Source organism: Apostichopus japonicus, chromosome 11, assembly GCF_037975245.1.
Source record: "Apostichopus japonicus isolate 1M-3 chromosome 11, ASM3797524v1, whole genome shotgun sequence".
In the NCBI taxonomy this organism is placed as follows: Eukaryota; Metazoa; Echinodermata; class Holothuroidea; order Aspidochirotida; family Stichopodidae; genus Apostichopus; species Apostichopus japonicus.
Genome location: NC_092571.1, coordinates 15,249,261 through 15,269,841, shown reverse-complemented (window position 1 = coordinate 15,269,841; position 20,581 = coordinate 15,249,261). Strand labels below are relative to the sequence as shown.

General features: G+C 35.8%; 1 protein-coding gene across 7 annotated transcripts in view; it reads left to right on the top strand.

Annotated features, from left to right (window-relative positions):
- The window catches only part of LOC139976450 (uncharacterized), a 95,095-nt gene that overhangs the window by 49,836 nt on the left and 24,678 nt on the right, over nt 1-20,581 (top strand). The window contains exon 10 of one of the 7 annotated variants that reach the window (XM_071985192.1): nt 20,087-20,195. The exons of the other annotated variants lie outside the window; for them this stretch is intronic. Within the exon in view, the coding sequence (XP_071841293.1) occupies nt 20,087-20,195 (109 nt within the window). The remainder of the gene's footprint in view (nt 1-20,086; nt 20,196-20,581) is intronic. 7 annotated transcript variants of the gene reach the window in all.

The window sequence follows — 20,581 nt, the reverse complement described above, 5'->3', positions numbered from 1 at the left end:
TCCTTAATTTCACAGGAGGAAAAATGAAGGATGGCAAAAGTGAATAGGGATGTTACGACCTAAAGTACATGTCACCGATTCGTGGAAAACATAAATTGTTTGCTATAACGAGAGAGCGAGAGAGCGCTTATTGTTTGATAACAATAAAGATGCAACAAAAGAGCTATGTATCACTATGAAAGGAGGTATCACTAATATCTGGTTAGAAAAAATCTCATGTACATGGAATTCTAAAAACAGCTTGCCTTTGTTTGACTTCGTTTCTAATTTTAAATGAACCAAATGAACGGTTTTGGTAAATATGTCATAAACTTATGGAAGATAAATATATCGTAGACATTCAATATTTACTCTCAGCGTTTCGTGCCAAGCGTTTAATGGTAAGTCTTGGTTTTGATGACAATAGAAACCTATGCAGTCATGATGGTCTGTGAGAGTGTATGTGTGGGGTTGTACTGGGTGAATGTGTGTGTGTGTGTGGTGCCCAGCTTGTAAACACAATATTTCAAGACAGGAATCATGGATACTTTTTGTACTTGGCATGTAGATGCTCCATATTGAGTAGAAGAACCCTATTGCTTTTGGTGGAAGTCAAAGTTCATCTAAGATCACCAGAGGAAAAACTGTGGAAACCTTAGGAAGCATGTGAATTTTTCATACTTGGCATGTGGATGCATTAAAGCAAGTAGAAGAATCCTATTGTTTTTGGTGGAGGGCAAAGGATATCTAAAGTTAACAGCTCGGTCAAATGCTGAAAACGTAAACATGATATCCCAAGATAAGAAGCATGGATACATTTTGCACTTAACATGTGGATGTGTCGTACAGTATTTTGAAGAAGAAGCTATAGCTTTTTGTGAGGTCAAAGGTCATCTGAGGCCACCAGAGATCATATATTGAAAATATTGTAAACACGATATCTCAAGTTAGGGAGAAGGGATACTTTTCATACTTGGCGTGTGGATGCATTATATTGAATAAAAGAACTTAATTGTTTTTGGTGGAGGTCAAAGGTTATCTGAATTCACCATATATCAATCGTTTTAAATGTGGTATATCATGGTAGAAATAATGAATATTTTTCATACATGGTATATAGACTTGCCATATTGAGTACTGTTGAATCCTGTAGTTCAAAGGTCACCAGAGGTCAAACTCTGAAACCCTTAAAAATGATATCTCAAGTTGTACCGGTGCATTGGCCGAGTGGATAAAGGCAGTGGCATTTGAAGCGATGCGGCAAAGCAATCGGGAGGTTTGGGGTTCGATCCCGGTCGGTTCATAGTAAGGTGGGTGTTTCATCCAAGAGCAATCTACGGTTTTCCCATCTGAAATGACTTTCTAAATTGAAAAGATTCCAAATTTGAGTTAAATTGTTAAATTGGAAGCCACCGACATGTAAGATGTAATGCATCAATTGTGGTCGCTTAAGCGTCGTAAAAATAACTGCCGATTATTATCATTATTATTATTTATATTATATAAGTTAGGAATCATGGATACTCCTCATACTTGGTGTGTGGACGCGTCACATTGAGTAAAAGTCTCATATTGTTTTCGGTGGAGGTATGTATTGCCACGTTCAGTAGACTGACCTGTGTTTATCATGCCATGGTGTAATTGCCCATCAAAGGACATTTACATAATAAGAGCTATTTCTGGTGAACAAGCAGAAGTCTAGTATAATGAAGTCATCGAAACCTCAATGCATTTTGCATTCTGGTTTCTCTCTCTTCTTTCCTTACTTTCTATTCATATTTGGTTTCGATGATAATCGTAACCTATGCATTATGCAGGCGGAGAGTATATGTATGCGTGTATGTGTGTGTGTGTGTGTGTGACGCCTCACTTGTAAACACGATATCTCAAGTAGGGAAGCTTGGACCAATCTAATATTTGGTGTATATGAGTACCACATTGAGTAGATGAACCCTATTGTTTTTGGTGCCTGTGAAGGTCACTAAAGGTCAGTTAGAGGCCAAAAAACCAATTTATAAAAACAAGCAATAACTCCCATTGACAGGGTCCGACATGGTTGATATTTTGGGAGTAGTTGTAAATAGGGTAAGGGATCGTTTCCAAACATAACGGTCATGTTATACAAGGTCAACAAAGGTCAATCAGGGGTAAAAAACTAGTATTTTTGCAATAACTTGACCCTGGTGGAAATTCCAGTTGAATTTTTGAACTGGGTTCAACTGGAATTTTCTATACGGAAATTGGCCCAAATTTGAACTAGGTTGAACTGGGTGAACTGGGGTTCCCAATTGGTTCAACTATGTTTTACTGGGTCCAACTGGTTCAACTATGTTTACTGGGTCCAACTGGTTCAACTATGTTTTACTGGGTCCAACTGGTTCAACTATGTTTTACTGGGTCCAACTATGTTTTACTGGGTCCAACTGGTTCAACTATGTTTTACTGGGTCAACTATGTTTCACTGGGTCAACTGTTTTACTGGGTTCAACTGGGTCAATTAGGTTTTGCTGGGTTAAACTGGGTGAACTATTTTTTTACTTCTTATATTTTTAAATAGTTTGAACTGGGATTCTCAACTGGTGTTATCTACACTTATATAACACCACACTATAAGAAGTTTTCATTTTTTAACAGTAGATCTATACTGTAAGTATTAAGGGTGTTGGCCACTGAAAATAAATGTTTGTTCTTGATCAGAGAACTCTGGGTTTGGTATGATGACCTAACACAGAGCAAGACACATATAAATATGAAGAAGTCAACTGGATTGGATCAAAAGAAATTATAATTATGAATAACAAACAATGTACAGCTGATCTGGGCCCAGTCAAAGAATTAAATGAATCAACTAACAGTCGTGAGGTGCGCACCCAAAATATAAAGAAATACACTTAATTTAAAAGTCTGTTCTGATGAGTTGGCCTGCTGGTGACATGAAGTATTCTACGACCTCAGACCTTCCACGACATCAGATTTCTACGACATCAGTATAGTTGAACCCAACAAATGGTATTATGAATGTCCGATACCAGCAAAAAAGTATCCTTTCATTTATATGAAATAGTGTTCCAGGGTATCCTTTCAGTAAAATAATGTCAATATCCTTTGTAGTAAAATAATGCCCTTTATAAGTGATGGTGTCCTGGAATATATCCTTTATTGTAAAACAATATCCTTTATAGTAAATAGTATCCTTTACAATAAATAGTGTCCCAGACTGGCAGTTGAATATCACAACTTCCATAAAATAATAAGGTCCATGTACAGTAACTTGAACTATGTAAATTAAGGTTTAAAACAAACTATCCAGCCATTAAACTATCTTCTTCTTCTTTTAAAATTGCCTTGCTCAGATACTCATAGCCAATTGCCAACTCCCTATACTGTACCCTCACAAAACTCCTTTGTTCCTAAAATATATACACACAGACCCCATTTCCTGTGAGGGCTACTTTCCAGGAAGAGCAAGATAATTGCATAGCAACCCAGAAGAGAGAAAGTTGTTAATCAACCTTTTTGCTACCACAAGACAACATACAAATGTACTGTACAAATGTATAGCCCTCTGTACAGTGAACACTGTACAGTGCACTAATAAACAAGTTACAAAAACAAATCTTTATGTAAGAGCTGACCATCTTACACTGTACAAATGAAGCCTCACTTGAAATTAGATTGATAGTTTGTAGCATATAAGTGTATGCTGTACACTTCACTAGGCTAATGACTTTTGCAAAGTATGTTATTATGCCAATAGGACACTTCATGTTTGAAACAACAATCAAGGAAATTGCGTAAATTTTGAAAATTGCTATTATATGTTTGCTAGTTGACAATAACTTTCCTTAAATCATGCGGCTAAATATAGGTGTTAACTTGAGTATAACTAGGTTAGGCCCCTATAAGCTAGGCAACTATAACGTTAGGTTATGTCTAACGTAAGTAATTGTACCATGTGGTATACCTAGTAGGGAACCGGTTTGTTAGGCCTAGCCTATACTATAGTCCTAAGTCACTAGCCTATATAGGCCTATAAAGTTTCTGTTCAATTCAAATATTTATGATAAAGAGCACGTTTACAATCAATTATAATGTTACAAGTATGAATCAATAATATAAAGATACTGCAAGATCACAAAGGAGGGAACTTAGCCGCGGTAATAATTTAAAATTGTTTGCAAAATCAGTTACAAATGCGATTATTCTGCGAAGCTTCTGTTGGCGTATGTGGTTTGCGGATTCGGAATTTATAAATTTTGCGCTAACAGAAGGTACAAATGTCAAAGTTCAAATTTAGTCGGAACATACTATTTTGCACTAGGAAGGCATTTTGTCTACCAGTTGTTCAAATCTACGAACAAATTATAACATAATTTTTTCAAATTTATTATATAGGAAATATTTCATATTTTTAATCATTGCGGTACAAAAATGTCATCGTTTAATCCTAACTGTGATAAATATGACAAAGATTTATTTTACACCCCTCATAAGTTGGCTAATTTAGCATTTTCAATATATTACTATACGGTTACTGCTTACGAACTTACATTATAATAGTCTTGATAATTACACCTAAAATAAAAGCAGTACACATAGTCCAAACCCAGTTGGGCCAGTGTGAAACCTAGTTCAACCCCAACAGGGCAAGTTCAACAGTAAACATAGTTCAAATCCAGTTGGGTTTGTGCAAACCAGTGAAACCTAGTTAAACCCCAGCTGGGTCAGTTCACCAGCCAATAGTCCAAACCCAGTTGGGCCAGTGCAAAACCAGTTGAAACCTAGTTCAACCCCAACAGGGCAAGTTAACCAGTCAACATAGTTCAAACCCAGTTGGGCTAGTGCAAAAACCAGTGAAACCTAGTTGAAGCCCAACTGGATCAGTTCAAACATAGTTCAAACTCAGTTGGGCCTGAACAAACCCAGTTGAACATTGTGTAAACCCAGTTGAACCTAGCTCATGTACAGCATAGCCCAGTTGGAACCCAGCAAGACCCAGTTAAACACAGTTAAAAACCAGTTAAACATAGTAGGCCCTAGTAGAACCTCGTTGATTTTTTAACTGGGTTCTACTGGAATTTTTACCAGGGGAGAACAAAATGTCGGTCAAGGTTGGGAGTAACACTATTGTAATCCAGTAGTGGACCCGCATCTAGGTGACCTTTGACCTCCAGTGACCTGTATTAGTTGTTTGGTTATTTGAATTTTCGTGGCCATAATCAGATCTGAAAGGTACTTGCGATCAAAATTGTCCATGGGTTGAGCCCTGTTTCGACCTTCGTGTGCGAAGTTATCAGAGGTCAATTTTTGTTTGTTTTTTAATACTTAGTACAGTTACGATGGTCGTACAGAGTAGTTTCTTTCAAGTTGATTAATTGAAGTTTCGTGGGCATATTCCAATCTAAATTGTCCATAAGTTGGGTCCTCTGCAACCTTAATGTGCGAAGTTATTAGAGATCAAGGTTTTGTTTTGTTTTGTTAAAATTCTTACAGTTAGGATGATTGATGAGTTCCGTAAGAAATGCCGACTCTTGCTCATATCAGCCACCTGGTCAACAGGTTCTCAAAAGGACCAACGTTTGATTTGTGATATTTTTGGCAATAATATTGTGTGTGTACATCGGACCATAATACAATTTTAAGACAGTGCTGCACCGTTGTAAATATTACTTACAAGCAAGAAACCATATTGCCCTTGAGCTCTTGTTTGTGGAGGTCGAAGGTCATTTGGGGTCACCAGGGGTCAAATTGTGTAAACCTTGTAAACACGATATCTCAAGAAGGCAAGCTTTGGATCAATCTGGTATTGCGTGTGAAGGAGTACCACATTAAGTTCAAGATTCCTATTGTTTTTGGTGGAGGTCCAAGTCCATTTGGGGTCACTAGAGGTCAAATTGTGAAAACCTTGTAAAGACGATAACTCAAGAAGGGAAGGTTGGACAAATCTCATATTTAGTATGTAGTTGGTACGCGTTCAGTACAAAATTTTATTGAGGTCAAAGGTCATTTGGAGTCACGAGACTCCAAATTGTGGAACCTTGTTTATAAGCTACCGTCTCTCCCACAGACCAGCCTATCACATATAATGTGCATTAGGCCTCATACGAATACGCGGCTATGGGCAATTGGAGATGAACTTATGGGCATCCGTAGAATCTAAAACAGAAAGCTCGACCAAATTTGCATTGGCTTCAAGGTGCCGCTCGGAAGCCTTATTTTGCGTGCAAGAAAGGTGTACTTTGCAGTACATCGGTTCTATTCTACGTTTTTCGTCGTATTTATTTCAGGTTGGATGTAGTTTCGTTTTCACCAGGCAGCGTTTATGAAACTAACAGTTCGTCTAGTTAGATTTTTTACTATGACCAATTCGAAATAATTGTGTAAAACGGTATTAGTTTGGCAGTGAGTTCACAAGCTTTTGTCTGGATTGGCTGTTGATCGCAATTTGTGTAGTCTCTTCCACCAGTTTCAGTATAGCTAGGCCTTAAAAGTAACGTTCGACTTTCCTCACATTTATGATTATGGGACAACTTGAACAAACCTGGGTAGGCCTGTGAGCAATTTCTTGTTGTCTAGGCCAGCAACGGTTGGGTAGAATAGGGTTCGTTTACACAACAACGTGAAGAATACGAGTCAGAATACCAATACAAGATGGCAAAACATCTCCTTCATTATTTCTTAAGGCAATTTTCCTACTAGCTATCAGTCATAATTCGCAAATTATAGAACAATTTAAGGAGTTTCGAGGCAAGTTTGCTGTTGTTACTGCTAGGAATTTTGGAAGAGAGACGCTCTTACAACCTCAGATTATCATTGCGTAAAAGATCGCTTTGATTTAGGCAGTAAAATGGAGTAATAGCGATATTTTTCGCGCATCAATCTGCAGCTAAAAGACATATAAATAATTAGGAAAATGTACGAAGTCGCTGCTCTAATTGAGCAGCGGTTCAAAGAAGCAGTGAGGTACTGTATAGGACTCCCGCACACCTAGTTTATGTATAGTACATGCCTATAGTAAAGTAGAGGAGCCCTAATGTAACAGAAGCCAAGCTATCTTCGTAGGTATTTTTACAGATGTTTTGTTTTTAATTTTTTGAGACACTACAGTAGGCCTAGCTGCTTATTATGATTTATGATTGTTCAACACTTACTTTTGGTGGAAAAAGTTTCAATTTCGTACTGCAAAGAAACATGACTTTCTTATGCGCAATTACGTAGCACCATGCATCTGCCTAACTGCCTAACATTTGTTCATAGAAAGTATTGATGTTGCAGATCTGTACTTTGGAGACTTGACCAACAATCATAGGCCTAGTGGCGAGTGGAATTTGGCGAGTAGATTTTTAGTCACGGTCTCCAAATAGGGAGTATTTCAAAAATATTTGTCTAGGCCTGAAAACCTTCACAACATGATTTCTCATGGTAGAAATCATGGATACTTTTCATACAAGACCCCTATTGTTTTTGATGGAGGTGTGTATAGCCACGTACAGTAGACTGACCTGTGTTATCATGTCATAGTGTCATTGTAACAGCTAGTTCTGGTTATACTAACAAGCAGAAGTCTAGTGCATTGAAGTCATCGAAACCTCAATGCATTTTGCATTCTGGTTTCCTTTTGTTTCCATTTCTTTAGAATCTTTGGAAGATGAAAATGTAAACAATCGACGAAATATCAATTAAAAACGTTTGAAGATAATACTGTATGAGACACAATGAGGGGAATAAAGAGGTGAAAATGGCACATAATTACACGTTAGGAGGGAAATTGATTAATGACAATTGACAAATGTGAATCATGTCTTAACAGATGTAAAACATGCTACCGTTCCTTGGAAAGAAACAAGTTTGGTATAACGAGAGAGAGGGAGTGAGCTTGCTTGAAATAGCTTTTAGTAGAGACAGTTTTATTGCATTGTTCAAACAATACCTCAAATAGATAGGAAAATAATGATTATCGTTTGATGACAACAGTGATGTTATATTTTACAGTATGCAAATAAAACAAGTTTTGAAAGGAAACGTCTTCCCTCTCCTCTCATCCCTTTTCTTATCTTCCTTTTCAAGCTTGCCCCATTGCCCCCAAAGCTGGTGCAATAACCACCAACACCAAAGCTGACACCCCCACCACCAAAGCTGGAGCAACCACCACCAAAGCTGGAGCAACCACCACCAAAGCTGGAGCAACCACCACCAAAGCTGGAGCAACCACCACCAAAGCTGGAGCAACTACCACCAAAGCTGGAGCAACCACCACCAACAAAGCTGGAGCAACCATCAACAAAGCTGGAGCAATCACCACCAAAGCTGGAGCAACCAACACCAAAGCTGGAGCAACCACCACCAAAGCTGGAGCAACCACCACCAACAAAGCTGGAGCAACCACCACCAAAACTGGAGCAACCACCACCAAAGCTGGAGCATGCTCGGTAAACTTTTAGTTTAGGCCTAATTAAATATCAAGTCATAAAACTGTCCTAGAAAATGTAACATGAAAGTCATTTTGACAACCTCCTTCCTGTTCTCCTTTCTTCTGGCTGCTATTTTATCGACACCAAAAACTACAGAATTTTTTTGTATTAAATATAAAATTAATAATTAAAATGTGCATTTATCTATACGGCATCACCTACAGTAATATTCCAAAAACAACAAATTTTGTTTTACTAGTAATATTTAAATTCTTGTTTAAACTTGGAAGTATCTGTTACAATGCCTGTTGTAAATCGAAAGGTATTTATCAAGTCATTTCACTGATAATGTTCTATTTACAATCACCTGCATATCGCAGAACATATTAAGAGGAACCACATGTCTCCAGATATCCAACGGTAAATAGGTGATCTTGCTTTCAACAAAGTGTTCCCCAAATCCTTTCAGGGTGAAATTCTAGTTGATGTAAGTTCCTTTACGTTTCTCGGAAAATGATTAACTAAACTAGAAATTACAGGTCATATGTCATAACAGAACTACTACCTTTTGGACGTTCTCCTGAAATCTTTCACAACATGTATAACATTAACAGGGTGCTGGCTTTAACACCTTCGTGGAATATAAGTATTCTTGGTGATCTGTTTCAGAAAAAGCTCTGCCCGGCACCTTCACCGTACGTTATGTGTTCGGGGTTATACGAGAAGTTATATGTCAAATGAGGGTTACTCTCTGTTTATTGCATTCCAACCACCACCTTTTCCTCTCTGCCCTCTTCACTTACCATTTAAATGGCACATACAAAACAGATACAAAAGAGCCTACATTTAAAGCAAGCATAAAGTACAAAGGCAGGTAGACTGATTGCATGACAAGTGTTACATACCATGGATGCATAGCTGCAGATACAACCTGTAACAAAAGTGTCAAAGATCTTCTCTACTTACACACTAATCGCCTCCTCATCTCATATATTTCTGTTCCCCTTTGTTGTAGTGTAGGGTGGGTCATATTCCTCCTCAGAGATGAAAATAATAGATCAACTGAAACTGAAACCTAATCATTGCCATTAAGTTATAAGAAAGACATGTTAGTAACAAAATCAAGCAAGAAAATCTTCAAACAATTGCTGAATTGCTCTCTTTTCGAGTTCCTATTCCTCCAATTACCATCCCTCATCTCGCCCTTATATTTCCATTGTATTAATATCTCTATTACAATAAATCGCAAACTAACCTTACTCTTCATTTAATTCCAGAATATGAGTATTGTTGATGGTAGCCTGATAGACTGTCATGCAATCTACACAGCTGGGTGCATGATGAGTGGCATATACAAAATCACACCTAATGGTTGGACTGAAGGCCCTTTTGAAGCTTATTGCGATATGGAGACTACTGTTCGGAACTTCAACTCATGCAATGGACGTAGATGGACTGTAAGTATCTAGAACATTTAACTAGCATTATTATTTAATGTACCCTGAACTCCATCTATACTACCTTGTACAGGGAAGAACTCTGTCGGTTAGGAAGGTGTTGAAATGCCAACATCTCAACCGGCAAGCTGGGAGGGAAATTTAAGGTATATATAGTCTAGCTAGCAACTTTTGCATTCGGCTGCTAATCCGGCGATTTCGTCAAAAGTATGGCTTATAACCTTAAACTAACATTGCGATTCATCAAATGAGCGCTCTCTGTATATCAATATTTTTTACTTAAAGTGAGCGATACTTTACTAGTTATCAGTATTTTTTCCATTTACATATGTTTCCATTCGATGCCTAACATGTACTCAAAAGCTATTTTTGCACATTATATAATAATCAAACGCAAATAGGAAATGGAATTGTAAAAATATTGCTTTCATCACTTGAATTTAAATTTGACTAAAAAGGATTATGGACTGCATTGGTATGAGAATTTGATACTGAATCCAGGATATCAATAGCATTTCATGGAATCAGAAAAATTGCTTTGATAATTATGTATTGAAACCTTACAACCTTGCCACCGGGTCAAATTTGTGAGCAACAGGCTCAGATATTATCTACAACTCATGACAAATTTGTCAAGCAGAAATGATATTGAATGTCGTCAAATGTTGCTCTGTTGTTCACATGAATTTGGGAGGTATATTTAAGGTATAGACAAACTAGCTGCTTTTGCATTCGGTTAACAAATTCCTGCGATTTTGTCAAATGTTTGGAGAAAGGAGGTTAAGTAAGGGTGCTCTGTTGTTCTCTTGCAAATAAAAGCACATTTTTGGTAGTGATAATTGTAAATAACCATAAAAACAATAGCTTAACTTTAAGATTTTGGGCCTGAACTGAGGAGCCGACGTTATCAACCATTTAGCATTAAAGGAGCATTGCAGACGTGAACATTTTTAAAGCTGCATTTCTACAAAATTTAACAGCTATACAAACACTACGGAGCACCCAAGGTATCGATGTTGGTGGACTTTGATATATCAACACTAAAGTTATGCCACAAGTCATGCCTTAAATGATTCATCGTTAGTTCTTTGGCTGTTGGTGTATCGTTGGTAACATATCTCGCATGCTAATATCATGACACTTCCTTAAGGAGTCTGGTGAATAAGTAGATAGTTTCAATACAGGCGTATATCCAGGGAATATAGGGTTCACTATACCCCACTGCTTTTCAATTCCATAACAACACACAATCAGTAAATAAAAGTAGTTATTAACAAAACGTTGTGTGTATACATTATTTATAGCCTAAATATGCCTCGAAATGCACGATTCTATGACTAGTATTTTTGTATATGTTCTCAGAGGAAGGAGCCACACCCCTTACAAGGGAGTCGGCTTCACGGACCCCAGAACCACCCCCTCTGTGAAATCCTACATCCATCCGCGCAATAAACAGTGAATGTCTACGAATAAATTGTTATGTTTAATCGTCGATATTTACTCAGTTTGGTACCTTTTCTTTTGGTAATCCTTTAACTTGTTCTTGTTTGTTTTCTTGTAAAGGTTTTTCAGCGTTGTGTAAACGGTTCTGTCGATTTCAATCGTAACTGGACCAGCTATAAAGATGGGTTTGGACAGCTGGACCATGAGTTTTGGCTTGGAAATGAAAAATTGCATTACCTGACAAAGGAGCCTGGCACATATAGACTTCGGATCGATCTTGTGAGCAACAGTGGGACTACATACCACGCTTGTTATAAGAAAATTCATATCAAGGAAGAGGGGGAAAAGTACGAGTTGCATGCGTCTGGATTTCATGGCACCAACAGTAAGTAGACAAACACAATTGTGTTTGTAAATGCATAGTGATTCCGTTCGTTTGTAGACGTGAGTGTTAAATATTGGCCTAATGTTACTGTATGAGTTCAAGCAGTAACAGTTCTCAAGCTGTTTGCTTTCTCCAGGTGAAAATTTGTGTGACCTTATGTGCACTTTCCCCTTAAGTTAAGGGTGTGATGATTTGTATTTCTTTTGCTAATTTTGTAAAGGAAGCACAAAGCCCCACTGTGATCCTTGGTCGATGTGTTAGAGAAATCTGTGTAAACAACTTCCTTCTAAAAGCTAAGAAAAATCTTAGTACATCATTGGAAGATATCAAGGATGAAGACTTGAGCAAGTCTAAATATGATATCATCACACCACATGTGTTTCAACTTTGAATGATTTTTTTTTTTACTTAGTGCAATACTGATTTTATGTTAACAGAGATGGATTTTGCAAATGCTGACGCTATACAATTGAAGTTAGGACGAGATAATGATGTGTGTCAACACTGGTAGCATTCTACTTTAGCAATATGAAAAGAAAAAACAAAGAGGAGTAAATGTTCCTTATCGTAGTTGCCAAAAAAATGTAAAACGTGAAGAAAATGTGATAGTTAGTTTGGGAAACACTACCCATTATCGAAAGGTAAGAAATTTTTGGGGGGCGGAGTGGTTCTGCTTTAAATATGAGCGTGTCTTGCAGTGTGATTATGATTGTAGTTGCAATCAAAATAGAAAAGGGTGGGTTGTGATGATTTATCGGACAGTCAGTTACCACTAACACCGAATGCCGTATCTGCAATGGCATCACCAGAATTTCCAGAAAGTGCAAGGGGGGGGGGGGGGAGTAGATGACGAGCATTAGTTTCCTTTTCTCATTTTTCTGTTTTGTTTTGAGGGGGGGCGGGAGGGGCTTGAAAATTTTGGATGTGCAAAACTGCAACTGTATAAAGTAAACATCAAAGGCCAAATATAGGGCACTTGAGCATCAGCTTTGTCACGATTTGAGCCATGAGAGAAAAAGAAGGAAAATGTCATTATTGTTAGAATAGTAACTAATGCAGGAGCTATTTTGGATTGTATGGAAACGAGCAAAACAACATTACTCCACATATGACAATACAGTTAGTGGTTGTTTTTCTTCATATCTATTTTTTTGCTGGGTTACTTTGACACATTTTGAAATATCTGTATTCCTTTGAGCCAATCTGTAGTTCTTTGAAAGTATTTGTGAATATTTTAGTGAGATCAATATTTTCAGAGATGTTAATAGAGGTAGGTACAGTATCGTTGACAGCATATGTAATTATTCCAATGATATCGAAAATGTTGTTATTACTTGCATGTTCCAGTGATAGTACCTGTCAGAAATATCTAAGCTCACTCAATACATATGACATGTACAACACATCCCGGCATTTACTCTTCTGTTTGATTGTTTTGACCAATATGTCACTGATTGTTCATTCTGTTCTTTTTTATTTCTCTATAATATTGTAATAATTTTGAAATGATCATAATAGGACTGAATTTGTAGAAAGCAATTTCATGCTTGCACATGTAAAACTTGTTCCTAGCTGAACTTGGAGTGAGTATTCTCATTACTCTCAGTGTTAGAATAATAACAAGCATATGGACAATATTGAATTTAATTATTAAGACGGTGGGGACTGAATAATTTACCGAATTTAATCAAACAACATATTACCTAATATAAGCTATGACAACGTAGTGTTTATTTTTTCTCAATCTATCCATTTGCACGTTCTGAAAAAGTTGTATGCATTGAAGCCAATCCGTGAAATTATTGTGAATATTTTGGTCAAATAAATATCTTTGTGAAATAAAGAGCACTCCAGAGGCTAAATATCATTTGTTAACAATAAATCAGAGATGCTAATGCAGGTATCCACCGTATATCGCTCTGTATATATTCCATCAATATCTTCATGTCTTGCAGGTCTCAGTGATGGTCTCAGTGATCATAATGGTAAAGCATTCAGTACATATGACAGGGACAATACTGAAAGAGACAACAATTGTGCCGATATCACACAGAGTGGTTGGTGGCATAAAACATGTGATGGCGATTACACAAACCTTAACGGTGTCTACGGTTCCACCCGGGATTCAACCTCCATTTACTGGAATGGTCTACCCAAAGGAGAAATCATCATATCCTCTGAGATGAAGATACGACATTGTAGAACCTGTGATTAACATGATTGAGAAATGTTAATACTATTTTTTAAACTGTTTCTTTTAAAACTTTAAAATAGGATGCGATCGAAATCATTTCTTAAACTGTGCAGTGAAATATTTCAATGAAAATCAGAAAGATGTGGAAAAGCTGACTTTTTTGTCGACAAACTTCATATAGAATGAGTACTTGCTGCATTTCGATAATTTAAGTAGTTTTGTTTATAAATGAAGAAATGACTCTGGTCAAGTGCTGTATAATTGAACAATTTCCTGTGAAATTTACTTATCAATTTCATTAGAATTTACCAATGTGATGTTTAGCAGGAAAATGGTAAATCCTAAATCTAACACGACATTTAATTATATTAAACATTTTATTGAAAAATTATGATTTACTTAGTAGTATGAGCAAGTATTTCTAAATTTTGTTTCAAATTTATTGTCCAAATGTAAGATCCACAATGGATCACCAAACAATTAAAAAAATATACGGTTGAATTTACTAATGATTTTGTAAGTGTATGATTCATCCTTTAAATTAAAAAAAAATCAAATAGTTGAAATACGATAAAATAATCATTTTGTAAGTTTGCAGTTATACTTTTCAATAACTTCAAACACTCAAAGTAAGGAACTAATTGCTGCAATTTGTGTTTTAAAACATAAAATAACTTATCACTTCATCATTTTGTTGACAATTGCTATCATATTTACAGATTTATATCTTTTACTCTTTGAGAGTAAATTCCTTTACCCCATTTTTGACAATATATATATATGTATAGTTTTCTTTTGAAGGTGAGTAAATTGGTACTACTGTATTAAATCAATATGAATATTTGTAAATTTTCTTAGTTTTCTATTTCGTTTGTATTGATATATGAAAAATAAACTGGAGTTACTGTTCAGCCTAAATCTTCGACCCTGCAAAATACTTGTGTCAGAAAATATTATTCAAAACAGATTTGTTATTTTATTTAGAATATATTGTACTCATTGAAAGGATGTAAATAATTCTTACAAAAAAGTCAATACTTTGAGAATAATGAAAATTAAAACAGAAAACAGATCGATCTAAAAAATTTAGATAAAAATAACCTGAAATTTTTAACAAAATGAAGAAAAGAAAACTTATTTTCGTGTATCATGTTTAGTGTTCAATGTAATTGATTGAGTAGAAGACCACAAGCTATAAAAATATAATATTGTACTTATACATAAAAACAACATACTTTTATTATCATCACCACTTTTGTCATATTGGTATATGTAATGGACATTGTAACCTAGATCACTCTATTCAAACTCGCTGATTCCTCCTCAAATGTGAGCACATAGATGCTTGGGAAATACAGTAGGTGCTAAAATTTAATTTGGGATCTTCATGGATTTAAATTGCAATGGATCAGATAACAGCCCCAACAAAAGTGGGTCATTTTTTATTAAATTTAATTCTACCAAACCCTTCTTATTTTATGTTACAGTGAATTAAAGTAGCCTGAGGTCTTGTACTATATTTAGAAACTTTAACAGAATGTTGATTTGAAGGGGAGGGGGGGGGGTGAGGGGTAGCATAGTAGCATAGTAGGTAGTAGCATAGTAGGTATGGGCGTATCGATCGTTTTGTATTTCAAACGTATTGACTAATATGATTTAACTTACTGCACATTATATACGGAATTGGAAATTTAATGTTAATATTTACTTAAGATATAATAATAGATATATAGATGTATATAGATGTATATTTATGTATATATATATATTTATATATTTATATACATATATACTAAGTGTATTTAGTGAATAAATATGGTGAATGTCATTTACCCATCTGCTGTTTTTTTTATACTCTTCTTGTTTATTTGGGAAGCAATTTGTTTCCCAGTACTAGGTCCAACTTCATCAGCTCTCCAAAATGACACATTTCCCCACCTTACCCCCACTAATTTCCCACCCTTCCACTACCCCGCCTAAACTTCTGTTAAGCTCTTCAGATGAATCTATACGTGCTACACGTAAAAAAGCTAGAACACATAACATCATTTGAAAGCGTCATTGTTGGTAATATTCTGTCTATTCACCCATACACACAGCAAGTCAACCAGCCATCTATCTTAAATGATTTTCTTCAAAATAACCTATTCTCTTGTCAGCTTTTAATATTTGCTTCATTTGATAATTAAGCCAACAAATGAATTGTCAAATGTATTTAGACACTGTAAAAATATATTCATCATAAAATAAAGCCAGGATTTTGTTTTTGAAGGATAGAAAGTAATATTCACATAGAACCTTCTTTTATAAAACATACTTAGTCATATATATCTCCAAAGTAACATTATGTCAACCAGTTTCAAATGAAATATTAATCAGCAAACATTGATACCTCAATGGATCATTTGATTTTTTTTTAACCTTATTGTAATATAATTTTGACCAACATTTCGGAGGAATTTTCTTACTTCTGTAACGAAAAAACAAAACAATGCAGTACCAAACACAAGAGTTCAAAAGTGCTTTTATTTGATGTCCTTAGAGTCAATCCATTGTGGACTCAATTATTTCCAAACAATAGAAAACTAACTTATTTTAACAAGTTTAAGTTTCTAAATAATACACATTTGATGCTTTTTTTCTGAGGACGCCCGAAAAAAAGTTATCTTTACTGGGCAAAGATTAATCATTAATTAGTGAGTACATATCTTGATTGTTCCTATCTAGTAATCGTCATAAGGGAAAGGACAAACCTCTCGATGTGCAGCTGTGACGTCACATCTCCTGATTGCATCATGTTCACAAAGCCATAGAAAGCTATAGAGACAACTTCCAATTATCAACATTTCGAAAATCGTATTTACGCTAAATTCACTAATAAGATGCATATAATATATTCGTCTACTATTAGTGTTAATAACTACTTTTAAATATTTGCGCGGGGTTCAGGGGGTGGGGGGGGGGGGGAGGAGTGGTAGTTAAACCCCACTCACCCCCAGTCAATTAGGAATACTACGCAACTCTAGCTAAATCTCCTACAGTAAATCTGATATGGTTACAACTTCAGGCTTGCTTTCTTTAAAAAGTCATAACTCTAAGAGATTTGTCTCTTCTCTTTATTTCGAATAATTGATTATCTTTAGGCTCTTACACTAGATTTCAAACAGCTTTGTCCGAGGGATACTGATACAATGCTTCAATTAATTACACTCTTCTCTAGCCAGGATAAAATGCCTAGTAACGAATCGACTCAGTGTTAAAAGGAACTCGTCACAACTCTGAGAGTTACATGTACCAATGGCACACTGCCACCCATGAAAGGTATTTAAAGCTAAGCATATAGCATCTCATGGAATTCATAGTATATTTGTGTTATATACATATATAGTGTTACCAAAAGTGTGTTACAAACAACATGTATGGTCGGTCTATAAAGTGTTTGCCACAAAAGCTGCGCGCGTTTGCCACAAGTGACGTATCAACAACATGAAGCTACAAAATGTAGACGTCTGTCATAAAGAGTGCGTTAAACCTATGCAGTAGCAGAACCGTAGATGGATAACGGCTCTGTGCAGTAGTATATTAGTTTCGGGCTGTCCTTTTAAGTTATATAAAGCACAAGTATATAGAAGAGATTAGTTTCATTGCTGTGATGTGAAGTAGGAAAATGAGAGAAGTACATCAGATAATCACCAACTACTACCGGTCGAAAAGCAAGGGTTTTTACAAAGGTTCCTTCAAACAGGGGTGAAAAGGGTTTTAATGAAGCTGGGCTCATCACCACTCGTACTCTCCCCCCCCCCCCCCCCGCAAAAAAAATCCATGTGATGATCAGCGGGTATAGGCTAAAATTGGGATCCCCTTTAGTCAGAGCCGTACGTATGGAACGCCATTTTAACATTTATTCAACAATTACAGATATCTCTAATACATTTTTGGATATCTCTTCTTCATGTTCAGGTATCTCTTATTCATTTCCAGATATCTCTTATTCATTTCCATTTTGAATTAGAGATATCAAGAATATTCAAATTTGGATATCCCTAATTCGAATTCTTGATATCTCTAATTCATTTTGGATATCTCTAATTGTATTCTTGATATCTCTAATTCCATTTTGGATATCTCTAATTTCAATTTGGGATATCTCTAATTCAATATGGGATATCTCTTATTCGAATTCTTGATATCTTTAATTCAATTTTGGATATAGAATACACTTCGAGATATCTTTAGTAATGTTTCCATTTTGATACCTTTAATATATTTCTTGATATCTAAAAATCAATTTGAGATAGTTGAAATAAAATTCAAGACATCGAAAATGCAATGTCTGATATCTCTTATTGAATTGGAGATACCTGAATTAATGAGATATATCTTCAATTTAATTCGAGATATCTGCAATCAATTGACCTGTGACGTCATTATGATGATAACATGTGCTGAGCTCTGTTTACTGTACAGTACTGTATGTACTGCACTGTACAGTACTTCTGTGCTGTACCGTGATAAAGTCAGTATTTACATGTAAAACTTTGAAGTGTAGCACCGTAACTAGGCAGAATTGGGACATTAACCTCTCATCGACTCTTGGACTTAAAGGAAGAGAGGGGATTAAAGTGGTCATTTAATGTGTGTAAGCTGGAGCGCAAAACATTGTGTCAGTAACCTTTTACTTCCGGTATAGCACACGTTGCCACAAGCTCAAAGCTGTAAAGTTTATTTCTGTCATAATTGTTCTACATTAAGGTCTTCTCTGATTGTCTTCAAAATTGTTACCATGATGATGATAAATTGTAACTGTTCACATTATCACCATTACTGGTGAGAGCTACCATTGGACATGCTATTTTACAGTGCAGTAGTTTACATAGTATATTTTCAGTATATTTGTTCACTCTTTCAATTAATATTTATTTTGCATGTTAAGTACCTAGAGAGTCAGTCTTGTGTTGCTCCTCAAGCTCTTTATGCCTTCATTCATCTTTAGTTTCTTTAAGTCTCATCAGTGTAGTACTCCAATGTTCAGTACGTTACAAGACTAGGCTAAGATTAAGAGAAACTCATAAGAAATAACTGTTAATTTTTGTTTTTTCCCCTTACATTATTGTTCACATCTTGTGATTTCAGAATGCTCTTGATGAGATTCAATTGGAAGTGACCAGTCTAACTATGGAGAAAGGTGAACCAAACTCTGAAAGTGAGAGGCTGTCCTCTCTAGTGGATTCCTTAAATGACAGAGTGAGGAATATGACCAAACAGTTTAAACAGGAACAGATGTTCAATGATGGTCTTAGGGTATGTCACTTTCATCTTCAGTTTGTTCATATTTTATATAAGTTTGTAAATCCCCTTTTTGAGAAGCTTGGCTGTTAATTTCCCTTCACTCACCCATGAGACCAAAAAGTTTAAACAGGAACAGATAGCCAATGACGGGTTTAGGATATTTACCTTCATCTTCAGTTAATATAAATAGAAACAATTCTTTTTTTCTCTGTTTTCAGTGAGTTGGATTTCCAGAGCATTTAATACTTGAAAGATATCCGGCTATATTGTAGTGATTCCATCAAGCAAGATATAGACAGGAATTGTATTGTAAATACAGTAATAAATATATGAAGACAATTTTCATATACAATTTTCAGAATCATGGCCACCAACAGTCACCCGCTGTAGCTAAAAAGAAAACAGAGAGAACAGTGGTTTAACATACATATATTTCCCCAGTCCATACATTCACACCGTTGATTTAATGTGTTTAATCTAAGTTAGCTTATTATGTTGAATATTGTCAAAAACGTGTGTCTCTTACTCAGAATTGTTATTTTCATCTTCATAAGTTAAGAAGTGTAAATTTCTTGAACCTTGAGATTTGAGATTTAATTATCATTTCTATATGAAGAAGGCTTCTGCAGATACACATATTCAACCTTTTCATGTTGATATCATGATTTATCACACAATGAGCTGTAGTGTACAGTATATCATTGCTGCATCTTCAGAACAGAAGATTGAGCTGTTATGACATAAATGTTTGTATTCAGCCAATCAGTGATTGGAATGAACATCAACATGAATATTAATGTTTTAGTTTCTCACATCATTGTCTAAGCCTGATATGAATAATCCTCTCCATAAGGAATAGAGTCATTTCATTCCCAATTATCTTGGAAGTGACCGGCTGTTTTCCTCGTTGTTTTTCTGTGTTGGACAGGACTTTCAAGAAGAGGAAAGCACTGTTTTTGGACAACCAGCTTCAAGCAAGATGTTGCTTTCTCATTTGCTGATCATATCGCTTGTGGGTGTGACTATCAAAGGACAAGGTGAGCACACAGTCAGTTTCATTGTCTTCACTACGGGCGATTGTATAATTGTTAAAATACTCCTGATTAAAATATAATACTCGCCACACTTCCCCTCTGCTGTCCCTTTTCATCGATATGTACCAGTTTACACATATTGTTCTTTGTTAATTGTTAGAGTGTAAAGTGTGAAACACCCCCCCCCCCCTCCACCCCCAGCCTCCTCCCCAACAACCTCTCTCTTTCATCGAGAATAACAAAAGTCCTACCAGCTTTTTAAAGCTACAGATGCCAATACGAAAGATGTATTTAACATTACATCTGTAAGACTCTAGCCTGGTACTTTAATTTACCGTTCAAAGATCAGTTGTTATTTTTAACCTGTCATATCGCACACAAGTTAACTT